Below are 26950 nucleotides of genomic sequence, written 5' to 3' on the forward strand. Positions count from 1 at the left end.
ATTTAAAAACGAAATGTCAAATCACCAGAAACATTTCTTTTCAAGTGGTTCACTAAGGAGCGCTACCAAGCCAATTCCCACCTGTCTTTAACACTCCAACAGTTTCACGTGAGCAGCACAATGATTCAAACACATGCCATTGCCTCAGTATCTGTATCCCAGTTGAATTTAATTTGTTTCAAAGAACAGCTTTGGCTCTGACAGTGTGTGCCTATTTCCATGCTGATGTTTATGCTCATTTCACATTTCACCTCTACATTTTCTTTTTTTGAAACACACATTTATATATATATATATATATATATATATATATATATATACATATATATATACACACACACACATATATATAAAGAGACAGTGTTTGAGAGAAAGGAAGTGGTCAATCCATAATATTTATTAAATTCCTTGTATGTAGAGCCTTGTACTACTCCCTTGAAAGATTGCAGTGGAAAAGTGAAATTAGTAGACATAACCCCTGCCCTCAGAGAGCTTCCAGTCCAGTCTCTAGCATTCTAATACATTTCATATAGGAAGAAGTAATAGAGTATATAACATGTACATAAATGCTACAGGGATTGTATTTAAGAGCTTTCGGTTCTGGATGGTGTATTATCAGCCTATGGTCAAAGTCTAGTTATAATAATACCTCAGATTTATGTAGGGTGAGAGAGTATAAATGAAGCTTGTTCTCACTCTTCAAGATGTTAGAATGAGATCATGACCTCTCTTCATCCTCCTCTCCCTGCTGGCATTTTAGGTGATAGTCCAAGAAACTCAACCTTGAAACAACTAGTAGTGTCATGACTAATGTTCCTTAGGAAAATTCCCTTTTTTCTGTAGCCCCTAACATTCTGGATTGAGAATTGCTTGTCTTTCTTTCTCCCCTCTTCCCTAGACATAGTAAAACAGACAAGGGCTCTCAGTTTTCTATGTAATGTCCACGTGTGTAAGAAGAGTCTGGGAATGGAGAAGTTGATAAAAAAAAAAAACCCACCATTTTCTAGAAGGAACTGTAAACATGGTACAAGTGCATATGTGGTGTCATTAATGCACCAACCTCTTTGAGAAATAGGTATTTGTTGCGAAAATCATTTATCGCTTAGAAGAAGTGAAATGGGGCAGTAACCACACACAAAGCCAAATTCTTTCTTGGTAGGAAGTTAGGCATTTAGCGAGAACCATGATACTCTAGTTAGTGCATGTCTGCTGTTACTGTGTGTACACTAATTCAGTGCCTTAACTACCTCACTTAGTGGTTTGCAAGAGGTAATGGTCTTCCCAAACTGCTTAAATTACTTCCAAAATTGAATATTATCAGTTGGCCCCTCTCTCCTTGGTGTTCAAGTTTCGGGAGCTGCATTCACTCCTTCAGGCCACAATGGGTGATTTAGGGCCCTGCAGCAGTAATACATTAAATGTTGCCCATGGATCTGTCAGAAGGAAAACAACTCTTTACGTGCCCAGGTTCCAGGTCAGACAAAGACTTGAGTAAGTTTTTAAGTTTCTTTGGAGTGCTAAACACCATTCTAGGCACGAGGGAATTGAAAGGAAATAGGAGATGTATTCCCTGTCGTGGAGGAGTATAAAACCTATTGGGGGAGGGGGGAAAGATGGGAGAGATGCAGTTACTCAAATAGAAATAAACATTTCATCCAAATAGTAGAAACAGACACACAGAAATGACATGAGTGTAGGCTGTGTGACCTTGGGCAGATCACTTAATTTCTCTGGGCCTCAGTTACCTCATCTGTAAATCGATCAATCAGTGGTATTTATTGAGCATTTACTGTGTGCTGAGCACTATACTAAGCACTTGGAAAATGGGGATTAAATCCTACTCCCTCCTGCTTAGTCTGTGAACCTCATGTGGGCCAGGGACTGTGTCCAACCTGAATAACTTGTATCTACTTCAGAACTTTGAACAGTGCTTAGTACATTGTAAGGCCTTAACAAGTGCCATAATTATTATTAACTATTATTGTTAAGAGCATTACACTAGAGAGGATGGAACTAAGTAGAGAAGAGGATAAGAGGATAAACCTCCATTTGCTCCTGCCTGTTAAGTTATATTACTTTCTCTCTTCAGTCCTTTACTTTCTTTTTCCTCTTCACTACCTCACCCCCACTCACCTTGGAAGCCAGAGGTAACCTTGCTGAAGTCATATTAGACTAGTCACACATGCATTAGGTGGATTTGAGCTTGTTGTGCAAATGGAATAGCATCTTCCCTCAGGTTTTTTATTGGTGATGTTACTTCCCTCTTCCTCATGAGACTGATGTTAAGGTAGGCCTGGCTACCCTTTTTTTTTTGATGGTATTCATTACGCACTTACTATGAGCCAGGTGCTGTTCTAAGCACTGGGTAGATACAAGTTTTCAGGTTAGACATAGTCCCTGTCCCACTTGGGGCTCACGGACTTAATCCTCATTTTACAGATGAGGAAACTGAGGCACAGAGAAGTGATGTGACTTGCCCAGAGTCACACTGCAGACTAGTGGCAAACCAGGATTAGAACCCAGATCCTTTTGACTCCCAGGCCCGTTCTCTATCCACTAGACCACGCTGCTTTCTCTTGTGACTGCACTGATGATGGTTAGCTTTGTGGGGATTCCTATCCGAAGTTGCTGGGCTATATCTAGGCTCTTTCACAGACAGAAAGCCTTCGAGGATCTTGCACCTACATGCCTTAGGAACGTGGGTGTTGAGTATATGCTTGGTGATAATGATGCAATACAGGTGGGGCTGGCATGAGTGATTTTGGGGTGCGGACTTAATACTTTCATTTTCCTTTTTTTAAATCAAATCGACCATCAAACCTCTGAATGTGATGTTTCCACTCACATAGTGAAAACCCTATCTGTGCCGGAAGTAGTTAGGCTAATTAACTTTCCCGAGTATTGTGTCTCTGAGATGACTATTGTTTTAGTTTCATTGGATTCCCTTCCTCTGGGATGTCAAGGTTTCTTATCAGGGAAGGAAAAGCCCAAGATGCTTGGCCTTTGAGTCCTCTTTCTCTGTCCCGGGTTGGCAGTGGGTGACCCACAGCTTGATGAGTCTTACTCTCTCTGAGCTCTCCTCTGCTTTATTCTGCCTCCCGGACCCCTCCTTCACTGCTAATGTATAATGAGTCCTCGCGATTTATTAATCGATTAATCATTGCTTGCCTAAGAACTATTCATGGTAGTTAAACAGTGAAAACAAAATGCTGGTGTTGATAATCAAGATAGATTGTAATTAAGAATGACTCATGCACTGATAATTTCCCTGCCTACTTCTGTCTCCTCTGTATTTTTGGCCCCCCCCGCCCCCTCCTCCTCTAGTGCTTCCATATCACTGACAATAGACTTTGGCTTGGCCAGGTTGTTCCTTTGGCCCTGGAAGGAAATGTACCTTAAAATTAGCAGTACAAGCGGTTCTCACAAATCAGGCCACAGAAATTCTATTTTCCCCACCACTAAATATGCATTGATTCCTTCCCCATGTGGCTAACAGCCTCCTCCCTCCATTTCTCCATCCTCACTTCCCTCAGATACTTCCACAGTGGTAGAGTAATAAAGAACACGTGTCTTTGTTCACAACCAACTCGGGAAGGTCCCTGCACAGATAGAGATTTTCATTAAAACTGAAAGGAAAGAAGAAACAAGATAGGTATATTTTTTAGATGGAATGTAAGTGTGTGCCGGGCACTGTACTAAACACAAAGGCAGACACAAACTAATCAGATTTGACATAGTTCATGTCCCACTTGGGGCTCTCAGTCATAATCCACACTTTACGGATGAGGTAACCAAGGCACACAGAAGTGAAATGTCTTGCCCCAGATCACTCAGAAGTCATGTGGTGGAACCGGAATTAGAATCCAGGTCCTCTGACTCCCAAGCCCGTGTTTTTTCCAGGCCCATGTTTAGACCACACTGTTTCTCGTTAAGCCATGCTACTCCTCATCATTTCTCATCAGCGTTCTGCTTGCTTCTCTCCTGGTCTACCCTTTGGGCCCTAGACATGAGGGTTGTGCTTATTGAGAAGCAGCTTGGCTCTGTGGAAAGAGCATGGGTTTGGGAGTCAGAGGTCATGGGTTCTAATTCTGGCTCCGTCACTTGTCAGCAGTATGACTTTGGGCAAGTCACTTAATTTCTCTGTGCCTCAGCTACCTCATCTGGAAAACGGGGATTAAGACTGTGAGCCTCATGTGGGACAAGCTGATTACCTTGTATCTACCCCAGTGCTTAGAACAATGCTTGGCACGTAGTACATGCTTAACAAATACCATCATTAGTATTATTATTCTCTTGATTGTTTTGGAGAGAACTAATGTCCATCAAGGGTTTTGCTGTTTCTTTTCCAGACAAATTCAGGGTAGTGAGAGGGTCGGGTACTTGGAAGAGAGAGAGAGAGAGGATGGTTGGAGTGGGGAGCAAGGGTGGAAAATAACATGGAGGAGAGGAGTGAAGTCTGGGGGCTATCCCTTGCCCACAGATTTCTCATTTGAGTCTGCCACCTGCCTGCAGTCCCCAGATCTTCTGTTGATTTTAGAACTTTGTGAACTTGCCCCTCTTCTTCCTATCTTTCCTGCTTCTCCTATTAACCACTGTTTTTTTTCCTTTGACCTGTCTGCCCTACAGGACCCAGCCTTCCCTTCTGGGATTCACGATAAGCTCCAGGTCCCCAACACCACCCGGAAAGCGTGGAATGAACGAGACAACAGGTGCGACATATGTGCTACCCACCTGAACCAGCTGAAGCAGGAGGCAATCCAGATGGTGCTGACCTTGGAACAGGCCACCAACAGTGAGCATTACGATGGCTCGCCTGGCTCGCCCCCACCGCTCTCCAACGTCCCCACCCTTGTGGGGTCCCGGGGGCAAGTGGGGACTCCCCAGCAGCCCAGAGATTGGGCCTTCGTGCCTGCCCCCTATGCCTCCTCCAATTATACAGGCGTCGTGGCCAATAAGCACAGTGGCAAACCCAATAGCCTTGGGATAGTCAATGGGGCAGAAAAGAAGATTGGATCTCCAACTCACCAAGCCAAGTCCAGCCTCCAAGTGGCCACCAGCCCCAGCAATGGCAACATCCCCAACTCAGTCGCCATCCAAGCCCATCAGTATGTGGACGCCACCTGGTCGCTGTCGAGAACTAATGGAGTCACCCTGTACCCCTATCAAGTAAGTGCAGGCAAACATTTAAAGGAGAATACTGTGTACGTCCAGCTCACCCAGCTCTCAAGGGTGGGTTGGCCTTGAAGTAATTTGAAAATCTTTTTCAGTAGTGATTGTAAGGTATTAGCAACTAAGAGCTGTTTGCTCTGAGCTTGATGGATGGGAGTAGAAGAGTCTTGCAAATGAGCCTATTTGCTTGCTCCTAGACTCTGAAAGCAACAAGGCAGGGAGGGTAAATCATGGGGATCTGGTTTGGAGAGGCAATCTAAGGGTACATATGTATGTGCTCCAGATGGAGATTAGTGCTTTAGTAATGCAGTGAGAAGAAAAGAAGTGAGAAGCAGTGTGGCCTATTGGATAGAGGATGAGCCTGGGAGTTAGAAGGATCTGGGTTCTAATCCCAGCTCTGCCTCTTGTCTGCCTTGCGACCTTGGACAAATCATAACTTCTCTGTGCCTCCGTTTCCTCGTCTGTAAAATGGGGATTAAACGGGACATTTACAGTGTCCAACCTGATCAGCTTGTATCTTCCCCAGCGCTTAGAACAGTTCCAGGCACATAGTAAGTGCTTAATAAATGCCATAAAAAGAGGGAAGGGGAGAGGGTGGACTTAAAAAGTGGAAGGAGCCATTGTTTAAAGGGGGTTGGAAGACTGCACCTGTTTGGCCCCCAGATTCTGACATTCTTTCTGATTGGCTAGAGAGTGCATTTATTCTGGGCATCGCTCATACCAAATTGGCTCAGAGGCTCATCAGAGGAGCATAACTGCTGAACAACGATTATTACCTGGTCTGCTCCATGATGAGGTAATTTCCCTGTGAGGGAGAGGGAGAGAGAAAAGGAGGGAGAGAGAGTGTTTGAGAGAATGGGAAGAGACTGAGTATGTGCCTCTCTGTGTCTAAGGAACTGGCTTTCTCCCTAGCCCAAGCTGACTGATAATAAAAAAGCAACAGTGCATGATAAATAACCCTTCATTTCCCCACAACTCTCAAAAGTAGCAAGATATGCACGGGATGAATGCTGTATTTTAGTTCAGGAATGAGTGACACCCTTCTCAGCATTTCCAGAGTAGAGCTGGGCGGTTGACTATGGCTTCAACCCACCAAGCAACTGCTTAAATTCATGTTGATGGTTTTTTTTTTAATGTTATTTGTCAAGTGCTTGCTATGGGTACTATACTAAGCGTGGGAAAGACACAAGCTGATCAGGTTGGACACAGTTCATGCCCCACATGGAACTTACAGGCTTAATCCTCATTTTACAGATGAGGTTATTGAAGCACAGGGAAGTTAAGTGGCACAAGATCACACAGCAGAGAAGTGGTAGAGATGGCATTCATTCATTCTTTCAATCACATTTATTGCGTGCTTACTGTGTGCAGAACACTGTACTAAGCACTTAGCCAGGTCACTGCAGAGGTTGTGATCAAGCTGATGTGAATGCAAAGGCATTGTCCCAAAATTGGAAGATACCCACCCTTAAAAAAACCCCAACTATTTTTCTCTCCTTTGATTGGGTTGTAGGAATTAGAGCATAGGAGATCTCTGCCTAGCCCAGGGCTAACATGTTAACCTAACCAATCAAGGATGCTGCTGGGCTTTTGGGGCCCCTTTCTCTTCCTAGGGGACAGTACATTGTCCCCCGATTCTTGTCTGTCCGTCTCCCCCGATTAGACTGTAAGCCCGTCAAACGGCAGGGACTGTCTCTATCTGTTGCCGACTTGTTCATCCCAAGCGCTTAGTACAGTGCTCTGCACATAGTAAGCGCTCAATAAATACTATTGAATGAATGAATGAATACATTCCTAAAAACAATTGCTCAGGTAGGGTGCAGTCAATCAGTAGCATTCATTGAGCACTTACTGTATGCAGAGCAATGTTCTAAGTGCTTGTGGGAGTATGGTATGGAGATTTGGTAGACATTATTCCCTGCCCACAGGGAGCTTGTAGCCTACTAGAAAAGGAGACAGACATTAATATAAGTAAATACGTTATACTGATGTGCTGCTGCTTCAGTATCCAGAAGGCCAGCATCCAGTTCTGCCTCCTTGCCTCAATCTTCAGGCTGATGGGAGCTTGTGCAGAGAAGTTTCTTTTGCATTTGTGGTGATGGGCTGTTAAAGTACTCCACATTTTTATGTCCAGAATCCCTGGATCAGCCCCTCTAAAGACTTTGTGGATGCATGGGTGGCAATTTTATGTCTTACCAAGACCCCTCTTTTTGGGTTCAGCTGGGAGAATAGGAAAGGAGGAGCAAGGAGGAAAAAACACTAACCACTGATTTCTTTACACTCACAAGGGATTCAGGGCTTATTAAGAACACGTTGGGAGATAGAGTAACTTGTAGGATGAGGCTGAATGACTGTGGGGTATCGCACATTGTTTTTTCAGATTGGGAAGATGCTGGAATCTCAGTTCAGAACCAGTACACTAGGTTGAAATTACATAGGGATCAACCAGCCTAGTTCATGTATATGTCCTCTCTCCTTCTTTAGCTGCCCTAATGCCCTGTCCATTTAGAATGCGAGTCTGCATTTTTGGCATTTCTGCTGGCCTCCAAGATCACTCAATTCGGTTTAACTGTTGGCTGTCTCTGAATTACTCTGCAGCTAGCAAGCTGTCCACTCTGATTCCTCCAATTCCTCTGCCTCTCCCGTGCTCCTCCCACCTCCTCCTCCGTCCTTTTTGCTCCTCTCACCTCCTGCCTTCTCATCGACTGTTCTCAGCTCATTAGTTCCTCCACCAGAAGGTAGGACAGGGAAATACAGGAGAAGAAATTCAAATCACCGTGCTGCTCGTTAGCACTTCTGGTGCTAGGGTGATGGAGGAAGAGTGGAAAGGAAGAGTTTGACATTATTAGCTAGGATGAGATTCTGTATTATCAGTGGACTTCATTAATTCATGTTCATCCTGTCCCCTGTTACTGTGGATAATTGAGAATTGGTTGTATAACAGTTCCAGCCATGATATTGCGAAGAGCCAAGGCTAATGCAATTTGCTGTGCCACCAATTTGAAAAACTGTTCCTGTGTTGAAACATTTCTAATGGTTTTTTTTTCATTCCAGCCTGCATACATGAAAACACTGTCTGGGTTGCTCTATGTCTCCTGCTATCTATCCCACACACATGAATGTTTTCCTGAGTAATAAGTAAAGAGACGAAAGGAAGTCTCTGGCTTAGAGATTTTGTCTTTGGTGGTAAACTGGTGTCGTCCTATGTCAAGTTTAGTCAAACCAATGACCAGGGACAAGTGCTTTGGACTGGCTAGACTTAATGTCTCCAGCTATGGGCATCTCCCTGCTGTAAATTTTCTGTAGTTTGACAGTCTAGACAACTTGTTAGAAATGGTCGAGTGCTCTGAAAGCCAGCCTTCTTTTCTCTGCTCCCACATATGTCCCTTTGTCAGAGTCAAGAGGAGCAGTATTACCTAGTGGATAGAAAATGGATCTGGGAGTCAGAAGGACCTGGGTTCTAATCCTATTCCCCCTCTTATCTGCTATATAACCTTGGGAAAGTCACTCAACTTCTCTCTACCTCAGTTACCTCTGATGGGGATTACAACTGTGAGCCCCAAGTCGGACACGGCCTGTGTCCAACCTAATTATCAGATCTTAGTATATGGCACATAGTAAGCACTTAACAAACATTCCCTTCTCCCCCTGCCAAAAAACAAAAACAAAAAAGTCCTCCAACCCCGGAGCAGGGCTACCTGAAGGAACTCTGGGAATTCTTCTCCCCTGAAAGGGAAAACTTCCCAGGAGTGAAAGTGGGGAAGAGGGGATAGTGTCTTGCCGTTAGGCTTCCTTGGAGATGGAACTGTGTTCTTACCTCTGATGGCACAAAGAAATCAATTGCATCATCAGAAGAGGAATCAAATAAATGCTGTAGCTCATCATCCTTCTGTTGTGTCTCTCAAGTGCTTAGCACCATGCGCTGCATTCAGTAGAAACTCACTAATGTCATTACTACTAGATCCTCCAGTCAGTTGCATTTATTGGGTGCTTAATGTGTGTGGAGCCCTCTACTAAGCACTTAGGAAAATACAATGGGGAGCTCTGTGGCCTAGTGAAAGAGTTTGGGAGCGGGAGTCAGAGACCCTGGCTTCTAATCGCAACTCCACCACTTATCTGCTGTATGATATTGGACAAGTCCCTTAACTTCTCTGTGCTTCAGTTTCTTCATCTGCAGAATGGGGATTCAGTACCTGTTCTCCCTCCTCCTTACTCTGTGAGCCCCATGTGGGCGTGATTATCCTATATATTCCCCATCACTTAGTGCAATGCTTGGCATATAGTAAGCACTTAAATATCACACTTATTGTTATTACAGTATAATAAAGTTGGATAAATGTAGTCCCTGCCCACAAGGATCTTATAACCTCCTATTTTATTAGCTTTTCTCTCTTTCAAGACTCTGAATTTAAGAGTTCTTGGTATTGGCACCTTGGGTGAATGCCTGCAATATACTTCTGTAGGCAGAGGCCAGGACTCAGAAGATAAAGCTACATCAGGATATATCTAGGACTCTTGAAGTCTCACTAGTCATTTTAGCCTATGAAACTTTCTTAGTGTCGTCTAGGGTAGCAGTGCTGGCATGTCTTTGTTTTTAATAATTCTCTTCTTAAGAAAGCAGTAGGCCAAGGATGGACTCTGTGTGTGTGTGTGTGTGTATGTATGTGTGTGTGTGTGTACGTACATGCATGCATGTTTGGGTTTGCCCTCCTGGTATTTCCCCAAAGCTTAGGCTTGCCATTACTTGAATGGGTAATACTGTTTTATCTTTAGGTCACTCACTAGTCTCAGTTTACTTTTCCCTTGATGCTGTCCCTGAATTGCATGGTGGGATAAAATGTCAGAGTTTTTTCAACTGATTCATAGCCTGGGAGAAGAGGCTCATAAAAAACAGGATGTTTTCATTTCACTTCCAGACAATTACAGGGTGCTAAGTTACTTAGCATTACTACTTCTTGTGGTTTAACTCTAGGAAAGGATAAACGTGGGGAAAGTTGAGGAATGGAAGAGAAAGCAGTAGGAACGTTACAAATTTGTGACAAAGCATTTCTTATAAAGTGATGACATTGTTATAAAAGGATGGGGTTCTTGCCTAAAATGTACACCAAATAGGCTGTAATGCTCTCTCCAGGTAGGTAGATTGAAAGCAGTATCTGTTTTTTGGGGAATATTGACGTATGTCTAGAAGTAGGAGGATCCTTTTGGGAGATCAGAACTGCTGCTTTCAGTACTAACCTCTTTTATGAAAGGAGGGATCAAGAAAGGTGTAGAAAGGTGAAATGAACTCTGTAAGGTCAGGAATTGCTGATGTGAAGGGATTGCTTAGACAAAAATGTTTGATCTTCCCTTAGATAAGCAAATTATTTTACAGCTATTTTAAAAGTCCACAAGAAGTCCTATTTTGTGATATCTAATTCAAGTTTCTTAGCAAGAGTATTTGCCCTAAGGTGAGTCCAGGTCTTTCCATAGGTTGTTTTGAATCTTTACTGTGTTGGATTGATATGTGGATTTTGCCATGATTCTTTGCCATTTCTTAGGGGGTGGGAAGCCTTGATTATTATCAGCTTAAAACATGCTGTGGCACACCAATAAGTGTGTTAAAACCTTCAGTATCAAGAGAGCCATTTTTGTGTGCCTTTGGTTGCATTAATATTCAAGTTGTGTTGAAAACGATGTACGTTTTTATGGTGCACTGTGGAATTTCTGCATATGGAAGGAGCAATGGATAGTGGCTAAGAGTCATTTTTTTTGATCCAAATTATATTAATTGATCCTCACTTATATTTACCTTGTAACTCTTAGTTTGATACATCTAAAGCCAATATAGATTTTTCTCCCCACTTCAACCAGTGACTGTCTAGAATCTAAGACAGGTGAGGTAGCTCTTTTGTGACTCAATTTCTCCATCCAGGAGATCTAGGATTCTTGGCTACTGTCCTGCCCCTCAGAGAAGCTGGAGATGGAAGGAAGAAGATTAAAGTCTTGTAATTTTCTTAGGAACCTTTGGAGTAGGTTGAAAGTGCCTTGAGGGCAGGGACCATTTCTACTAACTCTGTTGTTTTGAACCTTCCCAAGTGCTTAGTACAGTGGTCTGCACCCAGTGATTGACAGTAGGGATATCCTGACGGGTAGAAAATAGAGCATTTTGATGTACTACTGAAAGAAATGACACATTTCTGAAAGGAGGAAACGAACAAAGCCCTTGGGGATCTCTTTCGTCCTAGTGTTTCTGTGCTGTCTTTAAGAATGTCGAGTGTCACGGGAGAGCAGGTCTGGTTTAATAGAAAATTATCTTACTACAGTACAGTATTCCTCTGAAAACTACAGCGATCCATGAACTACAATGCCCTTTTTTAACAGAGGTATTTAACTTAGGAGAGTGTCTGATATTTGATGCCTCTTTGATTCCAGATGTGTTTGCTTTTCCCTGTGTGTTTTCTCCCAAGTCTTGTAGGTAAGGGTAGCCCCATCTCCAAATGTCAAGCCTTTCCCATAAATGCTTTAAGCTGGAGTCTATTTAATTTTGTTCTCAGGAAAGTTTCCTCTTTCCACATGTTGAGTGAATTAAAAATCGTACCCCCTTCTCTCTCTCCCACCCCCTACCTCAGGTCACTTTGTAGCAGCTGTTTTGGAATCCTGCTCGTGTCATTTAAGAACATAATAATAATCATGAGAATAGTACTGATGATGGTATTTGTTAAGCTCACACTATGCATAAAGCACTACTCTAAGCCCTGGGATAGATACGTGAAAACTGCTAAACTAAGGAATATCAGTGTTCTGTCTAGACCTGTGATCCATCTGACTCTGGCCAAAGGGCATGTTTGGTGAATCCAATTCCAGGAAAGGCAACCCTCAACACCTGAAAGATTTCCTCAAAGCCTCCATTCTCGTAGACTTTGGGCCTCATCCTGCTCTCCCCACCCTGGCTGGGAGGAGATGAATCAATCAGTTGATCAATCAGTGATATTTATGGAATATTTATCGAGTGCAGAGTACTGTTCTAAGTGCTTGGGAGAGTACAATACAGTAAAGCTGGTAGACCAGATCCCCACCTGCAGGAAACTTATGATCTGCAGGGGGGCAAGAGGCAGGATGAGATCCTTCAAACTTTTAAAAGGTTGGGGTTGGGGTGGTTGTGACTGTTGGGTTTTATAAACAAGTCTGCCCGGGAGATGAGGAACATGAAGTATTCCTTTAGCCATATTACTGTTTTCCTAGTTTTGGTTGTTTTGCCTTTCCAAACCTCCCCACTTCTTAGTTTATGAACCCCTCAGAGGCCAGGAACTGTTTCTTATTCTTAGTCATATACTTTTTTCAGTGCTTAGTACAGTGTTCAGCATACAGATACGATTAGACTGTAAGCCCGTCAAACGGCAGGGACTGTCTCTATCTGTTGCCGACTTGTTCATCCCAAGCGCTTAGTACAGTGCTCTGCACATAGTAAGCGCTCAATAAATACTATTGAATAATAAATACTCTCCGTCGGCCATGGGCACTGTTGCTGCTTAAGCAACTTGGTTCCATTGCTGCAGATAGGAGAAGTTCTTTAATACTTGCTGAATTAAGATGCAACTAAAAGACTCACTGAAGCTTTTGGCTATTTTGCTACCCCTTTGGCATCCTGTGGCTAGCCTCAAATGATTAATTTCTTGTACTTTGCCTGGAAAGTTTTCCCCAAACTCTGGTTTATAGAGTGCACTCTGTTTTCTTGGGTTATATTTAAAGCCATACATCCTTCCTTATGTCTGGAGGATTTGCACTTTGGGTGGTCAATTCTGTGGTCATTTTGCTCACTATGAAATTTCTATTCCCGTGATTGGTGAAATTTGTTCTACTCATTAGGTTTGGCCTTCATTGGCGTAACTCGTTAATGGGTCAGTTTACTTCATTTGGTCCTTTTTATTTAATTATTTTTAAATGGTATTCGTTTAGCACTTACTATGTGCCAGACACTGCAGTAAGCGCAGGGGTAGATACAAGAACTTCAGGTTGTACAAAGTCGTCCCATGTGGGGCTCACAGTCTTAATCACCATTTTACAGATGAGGTGACTGAGGCACAGAGATGTTAAGTGACTTGCCCAAGATCACACAGGTTGGACACAGTCCGTATCCCACATGGGACTCACAGTGATTTTACAATTGAGTCAACTAAGACACAGAGAAATTAAGTGACTTGTCCAAGGTCACACAGCAGGCAAGTGGCGGAGCCAGGGTTAGGTCTCAGGTCCTCTGACTCACGGGCTTGGGCTCTTTCCACTAGTCCATAGTAAGGTTTTCATTGTGTACCGTTCTGTGATGGCTGCAGTTATTTAGTAACAAATTCATTAATGACCTTTCATAATCAATACCCTGGGGTGTGATCTCCTCTGAAGAATTTGAGACAAAGATGGGCAAAAATTGCCTTCCGTGTAAGCAATGCTGCCATCTAGTGAGACTTTAACCAAATATATTAGTGAACTGAAGAGGCAAAATATTTCAACAGGCCAAGGATGCAGAATCACTGCCAAAATGACAGTATGTGAAAGAGAGAGAGAGAGAGATTGAGTATGGTCCCTACCCACAAGGAGTCAGTCAAAGGGGGCCAGACTTAAAAATATTTACGAAGAGTGGGAGCAGTAGGAAGAACAAGGATCAGATAAGGAATTGAACAAATTTCCCAGGAAGAAATGGAATAAATCAAGAATGATAATGTCCAGGGTTAGGGAAGTTGTCTTTCAAATTGTGCAACTTCATTTGTATAATAGCCTCATTCCATTTACATCTTTATCTTTCTACTTGCTCAGAAAAAAGCCTAAATTTATTGGAGAATTTTTGGGGCTGAAAGTCATTTTCAAATCTTGGTAGATAATCATAATCTATATGGTGCTCTGAATTTCAGTCTTTCCAGTTGAAGACTTTAACATTTTAATCTGCTAATCATTACACCCTAGATTTTTCTAAATACTGCTTTATTTTGTTTTAGTTATTTGTGAAAGATTTTTGCTTTTAAACTCTTATGGTTGGACAAATAAAGTTATTAGAAGAACTGCATTTGATGAAGTAAAGGGATTTTGGACAGGATTTATCAAACCAAGTTGTATTTACCAATTTTTCCAGCAAACAAAACTTTCTCAGACCACATGATTCTAAACATCCTCTCTTTAGGAAGAGACATATTGGCCTATTTATTGCAGGTCAATGATAATTAGCAAGATAGAGGGTCATAAGGCAACTACAATGAAGTAACCACCTAGTTTACGTATAATAATAATTGGCTAATTATACCCAACCTTTGGAACTGGAAGTCTAGTTGAATCTCTATTTCTTAGTATGATCAAGAGGGATAGTGAAATTCCATTGTAATTAGACTTTTTTTCAACAGTTATTTTAGTTTGATTTGATCCCATGTGGCATTTTTGTGCATAGTTTTATGACCCTACAGTAATGACTTCACCTATTGTGGTTCAGAGATGTGAGGACTGGAAAGAACTGAGGGGGTTATCCTACAAGTAAGAAAATCTCATGACTCTACTGTGATGTGAACTCATTGTCCAGTGGAGCCAGATAAGTGTCATCTGGTGCAAACTGAAGGATTGCAATTAGGGGAGGTTGGAAGTCTTAATACCACTTCAATTTAGAGCATTTGCCATTTTGCCTCTCCTTCCTCTGGAGTAAACAGCAAAATCCCCATTCTGAGCAATCAATCAGTTGTATTTATTGAGCCCTTACTTTGTGCAGAGCTCTGTAACTAAGTGCTTGGGAGAGAAGCAGTATGGTGAAGTGGATAGAGCACGGGACTAGGAGTCATAAAATCATGGATTCTAATCCCAGCTCTGCCTCTTGTCTGCTGTGTGACCTTGAGCAAATCACTTCACTTCTCTGGGCCTCAGTTAGTTCTTCTGTAAAATGGGGATAGAGACCGTGAGTCTCACCTGCTCACCTGCTCATGAGAAGCAGCGTGGCTCAGTGGAAAGAGCACGGGCTTTGGAGTCAGAGGTCATGGGTTCGAATCCCGGCTTGGCCACTTGGCAGCTGTGTGACTTTGGGCAAGTCACTTAACTTCTCGGTGCCTCAGTTACCGCATCTGTAAAATGGGAATTAAGACTGTGAGCTCCACGTGGGACAACCTGATTCCCCTGTGTCTACCCCAGCGCTTAGAACAGTGCTCGGCACATAGTAAGTGCTTAACAAATACCAACATTACTATTATTATTATTACCTGGGGCAGGGACCATGTCCAACTCAATTTGTTTGTATCCACCCCAGGGCTTAGTAAAGTGCCTGGCACATAGTAAGTGCTTAACAAATACCATTATTATTATTACTGTACAGAAGGGTTGGTAGATGTGATCCTTACCCAGAATTAGCTGGAAGGTTAAAAAAAAATCCATTCAATATCCATTCATAAATGTATTTCATATGTCAGTATTGTTATAGTTATCCCCATCATTGGTATTTTTGGATTTCTGTTGCATACCCAGCACTCTACTAAGTACTTGGGAGACATACTAAAGAATAAAAGACACAGTTCCAGCCCCTGCCTGCCCCTCCATGACTGCTAAGGTTGGAGTGACTGCAAGGGTGAGGAATTTGGAATTCCCCTTGGAGGAGGTAATTTTTAGGCGGGTTAAGGGAAAAGAGGTATGTGGTTTAGAAAAGGAGAGAGGAGAAGATATTCCATGCATAGGAAAGGTTTGAGGAGTGGGGCTGAGAATTGTGAGTATGATAGTAAGAATTTTGCTTTGGATGAGGGAAGGTTGAGTTCTGAAATGCGGAGAGTGGATAGGTAAGAGAGTTAGCTGATGGAGAGCTTAAGGGCTGGGTAGAATTAAGACATTTAATTACCTCCAGTGGCTACTTATATATATACATATATATATTTCCTCTTGAAATTATATGTATGTCTGAGCCAGTACAGTTAATGGATAAACTGTGGGTTCCTATTTCAAGCTGACCATGCACCTGACCTTTTCCTGGCAGATGGGTGGTATGCTGAGAGCTTCCATTAACATTGGAAAATGTGCTGCTTTTATTGATCAATCTTTCTTTTAGAGACCGTGAATGTTACTGTATTTCTCTATTGCTTTATACTGTATTTATAAAGTGTTTTATGGGGTTTGATTCATGTTCAATTATGCAAGAACCCAAATGATAAGACACCACCTAACTGAAATTAGAACCTAGATCTTCTGAGTCCCTGTTTTTAGCATTCTGAGCCATGCAGCTTCCCTTTATAATTGTACTTTCTATGTTAAACTGGTTATTTAAATACCTCTTTTACTTGTGCCCTTCAAAACCTGCTGCTTGTTCTTAATTTTTTTTAGTGCATCTAAGTTGAAGAATGCTGTGTCTAAAAATAGCACTTTCTAGCATCCAAAACACAGATCAAAGAGAAAGCTCATTGGCAATAATGGTCAATTCAAAGCACACTCAGAAATTTGACATTTTGAACAGATGACTCTAGATAGTTAATGGGCCAAGACTGTATGATGGAAAGATGGCTACCCATTCTATGAGGAATTTAGCCCAGCCAACTCCCTGAGAAGCTATGGGCTCTGCTTTGCTCATTCTTCAGTGATACTTGCAAAGCTTTCAGGTTGCAAAACAAGAGTCATGTTCAACTGAATTTCCAAATAATAGCCCTGAATCCACCGTATTTATCAAGTTCCTGATTAAGGGCAGAACACTGTCCTGGGCACTTCTGGAAGTTACCAAAGATAAACAAGAAATACTCAGTACCCTCAAGGGGTTTACAGTCCAAGAGGGGAGATTGAAAGCCACTAGACAGAAGCATCTTGGCCTAGTGGACAGATCAAAGGCCTGGGAATCAGAAAGACCTGTGTTCTAATCCCAATCCACCACTTGGCTGCTATGTGACCTTGGGCAAGTCACTTACCTTCTCTGTGTCTCAGTTACCTCATCTGTAAAATGGGACTAAAACTATGAGCCCCATGTGGGCCATGGACTGTGTCCAACTTATCTTGTATCTGCCCCAGTGTTTAGTACAGTGCCTGGCACATAGTGAGTGTTTAACATATACCATTAAAAAAAGACTACACTGTTGAAAGCAAAATATTGGGAAGAGTTGATAAATAGGAGTAAATGAATATGTCAGGAACACGGATGAGAGCCAAAGTTTGTAAGGATGGCTTCGAAGAGACAATACATGGGAAGGTGGAGATTAGTTAGGGAGTGCCCCCTTGAAGAGATGGATTTTTCAGGAGGGCTTTGAAGATGGGGAGAATCCAGAATGTCCTAAATCACAGTGAATGAAAGGTGGGAGTGTCCTAATCTCCAGAGTGGTCTAGAGTCTCACTTCACTGTACAGGGATGTAGTGACCTCTAGAATCTCTGGCTGATTGACCAGATTACCAGATGTGTTCGTGAGTACTACACCTTCTACAGTGGCTACAGGTAACAGTCTTTCTCTGTGAACAGCAGATTTGCCTTTTCTCAACTACTCTGATTTGCACATGCTTGTTGGGTGAAGCTTGGAGGGTCTCCCACAAGCTGTTAACATGATCCATGCATTAGCCTCCTGGCAATCCAGTGCAGAAAATAGGTCTTCCAGCAGCAGGAGCAGCTTCAAGCCTAGCCAGTGGTAGGTTTGTATGAATAAAAGAAAAACATGATATTGGACAAGACCAGTTTATGGGCCCAGAAGTGAGGGAAGATTGCCACAGTGGGGGACAGCTCGGGGAGAGTGGAGAAGTTTCTGGGAGGGTAGAGGAGGGCAGTGAATAATGGGAGAGGTGGCCAGAACACCAGAGGTACTTGGAGAAAAATTGGTGGGGACTCTCCATATTCCTTTCCTACCCTCCATCAGCACCATTCCCCAAGTTTTCCTGGGAGAGTTTTCTACCTGTCCTGGCACCCAGGGTGCCAGGTATGCTGAATTTTCAGGAACTCCTACACCTATGTGGAGTTTTTGATCACCAGCCAGCATCTTTGCTGCCTTAATTTAGTAGATCCGAGAGTAATCATTACTGCAATGTTGATTCAAAGGAAAAGAGAAACCAAAAATTTGCCCCATCTAAGAAACTCCCAAGAGTTGTTTCCTGGAAAGACCCAGAAGTCTGGAATCTCTCTCATAGAATATAAGAAATGCATTTCTTATGTCTAGCTCAGTATTCCACCCTTGAGAGTGGCAAAAGGCTGCCCCTCCTTGACATCCCACTAATGTTTAAAGGAATTGTATCTAGCCTCCATAAATTCTCCTTTAAACATACCTAACATTCCTTTTAGTATCCCGTACTGGACCATTCATCCATGAATTTAGTTAACTACTCTCATCCCAACCCCTTGAACCTGCCAATATTTTCTTCCCCCATAACTTCTTGTAACAAATTTCATGGACCTCCCATCCTTTGTGTAAAGAAGTATTTCTTTTTCACTTTTGGTGTAGCCTACCTTTCAAATGAAAGAGTGGGAATTGCCCTTACCAACACTGTTGCACTCTCCAAAGAGCTCAGTACAGTGATCTGCAGTCAATCAATTGTGTTTATACTTCCTCTGTGTGCAGAGCACTGTACTAAGCATATAGGAGAGTACAGTGTAACAGAGTTGGTAAACATGTTACTTACCCATAGTGATCTTACAGTCTAGAGGATGAGCTTAGACTCTAGAGGACTACGCTATACAGTCTGCTCATAGTAAGCACTCGATAAATACTATCGATTGTTTAGACTAAAGTCTGCTCTACTTTTCACAGAATCTCTCCCTCTTTCCCTTCTCTCTGTTTTTCTTTTCTTTCTGCACCTCTGGTTAAGTATTGACTGTCTTTCCTTTCTTTTCAGCTGCTCTTTTCCGTCTTGTCTCCCCCACCCCTCCAGGTCCACTTGCAACTTTCCCAAAACCTCTCACCTCTGGTTTGACTTAAGGAAGAGCTTCCCTCTGGGAGATTTCAAGACAAAAATTGATAATCATCTCTCCAGAGTACTTAAGGTCTTGATCTATAAGGATGCAGAGGTTGAGTCAGGTGGGGCTGTTGAGGTCCTGCCCAGTACAATGAGTTTTTTGAGTCTTTCTGATGTGTTTTTTCTTTCCTTTTTTTTTTTTTAAAAAACAATTACAATGTGCCCTTGACAAGTTAAGGTCAGGTTTGCACCAGGATTACGGAGCAGTTTACATCCCCCGTCTGTGTCATTGGCTCTGGAAAAGGGTAGTTCCAGATACCCTTGGACATGGAAATTTATTCCTTGGGGAAAAGCCCGAGGTCACTTGAAAATGTATTTATTTACATTTTATGCAAGGATGATTTCTGACAATTTTAATCATAGAACCTGGACATTGTTAAAATAGTTTCAAGAAAATTTCTGAAGTGCAAAGAAAATGATTGCACTGCTGACCAAAAGAGGCAAATATTTCATTTCATTCATTCAACTGTGCTTACTGTATGCAAAACACAGCGTTAAGCGCTTGGGAGAGTCTTGTCTTATGCCATCGAGTCATTTCCGACCCATAACAACACCATGGACACATCTCTCCCAGAACGCCCCGCTCTCCATCTGCAATCGTTCTGGTAGTGGATCCATAGAGTTTTCTTGGTAAAAATAGGAAAGTGGTTTACCATAGCCGCCTTCCGTGCAGTAAACTCAAGTCTCCACTTGGGAGAGTACAGTATAACAATGAACTGACACATTCCCTGCCCACAGCAAGCCTTCATCCTGATTGCATTTGCTTAAGTTTATAAAGCAAGTCTCCATTTGCCACATTTTATAGATAAAAACAGTTTCTTCTCAGAAATTGACAGTTCATTTAATGGATTGAAATGACCAGTGGTGGCAAGCATAAGTACATACAGCCTTTGTAAATCTGATTAATTCACTTCTCTTTTACCCCCGTTTTCCATTCATCTAAGCACTGGAATTGGACTTTTTTTGGAAACAGAGTATGGGGAAAGGGTGGGATTTTTCCATCTTCCAAAAAAGCATAGTTGTCTTTAATGGAGATTCCTAGGTTATTCCTGGAATATTTCAAAGCTATTGGATCTAAAGGAAAGATATCAGGAAAACATAGTAACAGAGACAGATATATTTTAGATAAGCAACCTGATCTCCTTGGAGAAAATGCTCTGACTTGCTTTAATTATGACGATCTGGTTGTTATAATTTCTATGTGGTTAGAGATATTTTCTTTAATGGAAAAGTTACATTCTTCAGTCTTAATGGAAAAACTACTGAGTCTTCTTGCAGTTACCAGGAGTAGGAAATTAGAGTGGACATCATGCTCAATCAGAACTGAAGAAATTTTTTTGCCCCACTCAATTATTTTGCTTAAAGAAATATTATAAATATTACACAGAATATGAGGATGATTGTGGTGTCAATCCCCAGGACCATCTAGAAAACTTTAAGCTCAGAAAGAACTTGTAGCAGTCCCCCTTTGGGGTTGAGAAGTGGTAACAAAATTCAAAGTGTCAACAGTTAAAAAACTACTCTTTTTTTAGCAGGCACATAGGAAGTCCTCATCAGGTGTGCAAGCTAAACCTAAGGGTTAGGTTATTATTTTCCATTGGCTCAGGTGCTTAATTAAGAGTTTGACTATCTCAAGGTAATTGGGATTTGGGGAAGGAGCAATAAAAATGCCTTCAAAATGCCTTTTTGTTACCTTTCATTCTGGTGTGACCCAGTCAGGTTTTCCCAGGTGTCTTTACACTCAATAATCCTAAGTGCCTACAGCAATGTTAGCAGCCAGGGTTTAACCATACCACTGATTATCTCTTGAGGGCTTTAAATATTGACAGGAGAGTTCATCAGTTCCCCTGAACTGAGAGTAGGAGGAAGAGGACACCTGGTTCCGGGCAAGAATGCACTATAGGATTCTCATGAAAGAATTTGAAGGAGAGAGAAACCATTGAATCAGTGGTATTTATTGAGTGCCTACTGTCTGCAGAGCACTGGACTAAGTCCTTTAGAGAGTGCAGTACAATAGAGGTGGTAGAAATGAGAGAAATCGACCAGTCGTGTGGCCTGATAGAAGAGGTGTGCATTCAGACGTGGATAACAAAGCTAGTGTTGAGGTATTTAAGTGCTTACTGTGTGCCAGGCACTATACTAAGCAATGGATTAGATACAAGCTAATCAGGTTGGATGCAGTCCCTGTCCCATATGAGGCTCACATTCTTAATCCCTATTTTACAGATGAGGTAACTGAGGCATAGAGAAGTTGTGACTTGCCTAAGGTCACACAGCAGACACGTGGTAGAGCCATGATTAGAACCCAGATCCTTCTGACTCCCAGGCCCATGCTCTATCCAGTAGGCCACACTGACATCTCTTGAATTTATCATTGAGGAAATCAGGGGCATTTATTGAGTGCTTACTGTGTGCAGGGAACATGTCTACCAACTTTGTATTGTACTCTCCCAAGTGCTTAGTACAGTGCTCTGCAAACAATAACGGTGGAGTAAATACTATTGATGATGCAGAGCACTTCATTTAGTGCTTGGGAGCTACTGTGCAATAGAGTTGCTAGATATGATATCTACCCCCAAGGAACTTCCAGGTTTGTTAGGGAAGCCATTGCTTACCTACCTAACACTACCACTGACTCTCACAGAAATAGGGCTAACAATTTCCATTCCACGTGCCTTCCCAGGGAAAAATCCAAACCTGGAAATCTATAGGACTGTTGCTGCAGTTTTGGAATTGGACATCTTTGAAGCTCTGGTTTTCAGATTCCTAATTAACAACAGTTGTTCTGTTTGAGAGGAACAAATGTTTAGGAGTGGAAGGTACGTAAACACCCACTTCCTTCCTGGATTTTCCCAGGAGCATCTTTAGGATGTTCCATTCAGATCCTTTCTAAATTTGCCTCTTCTTTCCTGTGTCACTTTGCCCTTTACCCAATTCACCTTGACCCTCATCAAGAGATCAATAAGTCCTTTAGAACCAGTTTGTCAAAAAGTAAAAAAGTTTAATTTATTTTGGAAGATACAGCCAAGGAACAAGTGGCACGCAATCTGATGAAAATGCCTTAAAAATGTCTTTTTTTTTTCATAATTCAGCCTCATCTCCCCATTTCCTGGCCTTCTTGAGAAGTTTCCAGGAAGGAAGAAAACATGAAGCTAATGACCATGAGATGATTGAGCGTGAAGGGGCAACGTGAAGGCTCCATCTCAATGATGTGCCTGTTGGTCATTGGATATGGATTTCATTCAAGGGCCTTCAGTTAAACCTTTTGTAAATCTTGTCCCTGTTCTCAGTTGGTCAATTAATTGTATCTTTTTGTTGGCTTAAAGAACTCCCAGCAAAATCCAAAATTCATTTTTAAAGTGATTTATTTTTCAAGCTCTGCAAAGGGATTTCCATCAACTCAGGAGCAGAGATCTGACAGATGCCTCTTATCATACAGTTGAAAAATGTAAAAATTAACTACAAACTCCAGAACCTGTCCTTCTAGAACCTTCTGGGCTCCCCAGGGGGTTTTCAAACAGCTCCTCTCCTGGCCCATTTACACTACCTTCCTACCAAGAAGTGGAGATGGAAAAAGATAAAATATTTATTCTAAGTGTCTATAACTGGATTTATGGACACAACTTGCTGGGATTATTACATGTGTAACCCATGTAAATGTGCAAGTAAAGCATGTTTTTATTAGTTTCTACATAAAATTTTTATGATAATGGTAAACGAAGGACCAATTCAGTTTAGCCGAGTTTGTTATTACTTCAGGTCTGAATAGATAAGCAGTAATGCAAACAGCAGCAAGTTAGTGGCAAGAACATTGTATTCCTTAGGGTGTGAAAGACAGGGAGAAGTGCTTAGCACACAGTGTGCACTCAATAAATGCCACTGTTTGATTGAAGAAATAATTTGAATGGAGTACATCATCAGAAAAAGTTGGTGCTGGGTTGGGGTAAGATTGGGACCATTTGCTCTTTCTGTTATTGTTCAGTAATTGTGGTATTTACAACAGGAAATCATCGAATACTGAACCTGTTTAAAAGACAGTAGAAGAAAGACAGGCCTTTTTTGGAAAGAACTTCCCCGTACTGTAATTCAGCATTGGATAGTTGCAGAAAAAGACCTTCAAGTGGCTTATTGTGAGGCATTTCCAACACTGAGATTGAATCAAAACATAAATACAACAGAGGTCCTTGAACTAGACTGTTTTATGTTTCTGGCTACCTTTTCAACATAACCCCTGAATTCAGCAACAGCTCCCCAGCTAGATCTAAAGGAGGTGGGGATTTCTGGAGAGCACCCTGAAACCAAGTTGAATGGACCTGACCTTTTCCCTGTATGAACCTGTTTTCTAAAATGGTGCCCTGGTTGTGATTTTAGGAATTAGAATTAATACCTGCTTTTTAAATGTAATAGAGAGACGACCCATTAGGCACAGATGGAAATCAATTAAGACTAAAAGGCTGACTATGGTGTATGCATGTGATGTAAATTGTGGCATCAGGAGTACAATGTATAATTTCATAATCTGATGATATCTGGGCCTCATAGGCACTCAGCCAGGCAGATTTTCTGAAAGAAATGGGATTTTGGGACTGACTGCGGTAGAGTTTATAGGATATTTTTGAAAATGCTGGGAGGCATAACTGGGATTTTTTGGCCCATTCCTCTGTTTTTAACCTTTTTCTTTTAGTGTTTCCAGGGAAGTATGTTCCCGTCTCTCCTTTAACCCATTCTGCAATCCAACATTTCTTGTTCTAGGAATTTCTCCCAGGACTAGCTATGTTAAGTCTCTATCCTTTCTCTGACTCAGTGGAGGTGGAGGAATTAGGTAACTCATATCTCTACTTATCCTTGCACAGCTACACAGTTACCCATTACAGTCTCTTTTCCAGCCTCAGTCTTCCAAGTTCATATTTTCACAGATTTTAGTTTTTCAGTCATTCAGTTTTGTTGCTTAATTCTCATTGACTATATCCCACCTGCCTACATTTCAGAAAGGTTAAAAAAAAACCTGTCTGAAAATTGTTTTTAGCCAATTTCCCAAACTTTATATGCCAGTCCTGCCTTGCGCTCTATTTCTGCAGGCACTCGGCAGAAGTTATCTTTTAGTTCAGGAAATTCTACGAGTTGTATTTTCCATTTAGCCCAATTTCCTACTCTCATTTAGCCTACATTCTTTTTCAAACTGGCCAGTTGGATTTTGCATCTGGATCTGTGGGTGTGGACAGTTTGCATGTTTGTCCTGTTTGAGTATGGTCTTGGTAGGCTTTGAAGAGAGCAACCAAATGCCCTGTAGAAATGAGCTGCTAAAACTCTGTCAGGCTGGCTGGAGCAGGCAGTGGCAAAATTAAGGAAAGGTGGAAGTATTTTTGAGAAATTGGGCCAAAATAATTTATTTTCAGGTAATGTTGGTATTTGTTAAGCGCTTACTATGTGCAGAGCACTGTTCTAAGCGCTGGGGTAGACAAAGGGGAATCAGGTTATCGCACGTGGGGCTCACAGTCTTAATCCCCATTTTACAGATGAGGTAACTGAGGCACAGAGAAGTTAAGTGACTTGCCCACAGTCACACAACTGACAAGTGGCAGAGCCGAGATTCGAACCCATGCCCTCTGATTCCAAAGCCCGTGCTCTTTCCACTGAGCCACGCTGCTGAGATACCTAGATTTCTTTGTTGTTGTTGTTAATCCAGTTCAGAACCTTTTTATCCAGATTTAGATGATTCGTCTTTAGAGTGTGTGAGGGAGATCAAGATTCCTCGCATTTGACTCTAAATTGAGGAAATAAAAAGTTGGAAACCAAAGTGGGGATAGAGTGAATAATGGAAAGAACAATTGCATTCCAGGATAAAGCGATTTCTGTTAGTTTTCCTTCCTCATCAAGAGGATGCCAATTTTATTAGCTAAAATTTAATAGAAAACCAAGCTAGACCATCTAGTGATACTTAATTAGGATAATTGATTCACATTTTTACAGGAAGCTGTCTTTAACAAGTGGAAAGTGGATTTTAGATTTGGGAAATGAAACAGCGAATAGGTGGAACAGAAAGGGGAATTGGAAGGGGATAGGAGAGAATTGTGTCTATTGTGTGCAATGCACTGTACTAAGCACTTGGGAGAGTACAACACAACAGTGTAACAGACACATTCCCTGCCCACAGTGAGCTAGAAATCTGAGCAATCGTTTGCAAATTTTGGCAGAGTTAAGTCACTGGTAAGGCCCACACCGAGTGAACGAGGCTTTTGTGAATTGTTGCATTTGCTACCCTCAGTGCTGGATGCTGTTTAATGCCCTCCTTCTTTGTGTCAAGATCTCAGAGTCTTCGTCGTAAAGCATTCACCCCATTTGTAGACTGCTGTGGAACAGGTTGTTCTGGCCACTGTTGCCACTTTCCGGCTTTTCACAGCTGGGTCATATTGTCGAGGTTTTGCCTCTGTCTGTTTGTCATTCTGTCTTTGAAACCTTAGGACAGCCAGTGGAATGTTGAAAGAAACAAAATTCCTGGGAAAGTGCAATATTTATTTAGAGAAGTCATAGTGAGAGTATGTGATCCCCTGCTATGAACTGCTTAAGGGATGGCCATTTGGATAATCAAAGTTTTTTAAAAATGGAAAAAGTTACATAGCAATTGAAAAATAACTCTCAACATATTTGGCTGGGGAATTCGTCTTTGCAAGCAGAGAAGTCAAGTCGTATGATTTCTGCAAATCCAAATTCCCCTAAAGCTCCAATAAGTCTAAATTTTATGTTTTAGTAATGGTGTTTTATTAAGGAGAAGCCCCCATGACCTAGTGGAAAGAGCACAGGCCTAGGAGTCAGAGGATCTAGGTTCTAATCCTGGCTCCACCACTTACCTTCTCTGTGACCTTGGGAAAGTCACTTAAATTCTCCGTGCCTCAGTTCTCTCATCTGAAAAATGTGGATTCAATCCTGTTCTCCCTTGAGCCCCATGTGGGACCTAATTATAATTATCTTGTATCTACCCCAGCACTTAATACAATGCTTTATGCATAGCAAGTGCTTAACATACCACGATTATTATTGTTATTATTACTGTTCTCAATAAAGGTCTCTATGGAGTGAAGTGAATTCAGTTAAAGAATTGTAAGGGAGTTTACAGAATGTACCTCCTCCAATCTGTGAGTGATTTTTATTTTATTTTGTTTTATTAATAATACCAACCTTGCCCCTGAAATCCTGTCGCATGAAATATACCTGGTGAGCGTTGCTTCTTTGGAATGATAGGCATTCCTGTTTACCTAGCTTAAAGGTTAAGGGTGACCGGGCATGGTGGAACTCCGTTAAAATCCAGTGATGTGACATGAGGAAAGCCTGAATCATCAGTTTTATTGCTTGAACTCTGAGCAGGAGGAAACATATACAGATTTCTTAAGATTGTTCAGGTTTTTGATTTGAACCTTTTAAAGGTCTTGATTTGATTAGCGGTTTTATGTTTGAAAAATGCTCTATCACCATCATCAGTATTTATCGTGCACATACTATTTACCAAGGACTGCACTAAGTGCTTGAGAACATTTAATACCAAATAAAAGACCTGATTACTGCCTTTGAGGAGCAGAAAGAGAAGTTGTTGCCTCCAGTTCTGTAGTACTCTCCAAACTTTTCTTTGAGACCTGGACAGAATCAATCAGTAGTATTTATTGAATTCTTACCATGTGCAGAGCCCTATACTAAGTGCTTAGGAGAGTACAATACAAGCAAACCACATTGGACTCCTCGAGCAGCCTGAATAGTGTGACTTATGGTCTATATTCAGCATCAAGTAGCAAGACAGCATCACAAGGACCAAAGTCTTGGATCCAAGTCAGCCTGCTAACATTGAAGCTATGCTCACCTCAACACAGCTTTGCTGGGTGGAACACGGGAA

The 26950-nt window shown here is 41.8% G+C and overlaps 1 protein-coding gene across 1 annotated transcript in view; it reads left to right on the forward strand.

Annotated features, from left to right (window-relative positions):
* Window positions 1–26950, forward strand: part of LOC100082800 (kinesin-like protein KIF26B) — a 191812-nt gene that overhangs the window by 5291 nt on the left and 159571 nt on the right. The window contains exons 3-5 of the mRNA XM_001513391.4: window positions 29–147; window positions 1349–1491; window positions 4350–5166. Of these exons, the coding sequence (XP_001513441.3) occupies window positions 29–147; window positions 1349–1491; window positions 4350–5166 (1079 nt within the window). The remainder of the gene's footprint in view (window positions 1–28; window positions 148–1348; window positions 1492–4349; window positions 5167–26950) is intronic.

Source organism: Ornithorhynchus anatinus, chromosome 19, assembly GCF_004115215.2.
Source record: "Ornithorhynchus anatinus isolate Pmale09 chromosome 19, mOrnAna1.pri.v4, whole genome shotgun sequence".
Classification (NCBI taxonomy): domain Eukaryota; kingdom Metazoa; phylum Chordata; class Mammalia; order Monotremata; family Ornithorhynchidae; genus Ornithorhynchus; species Ornithorhynchus anatinus.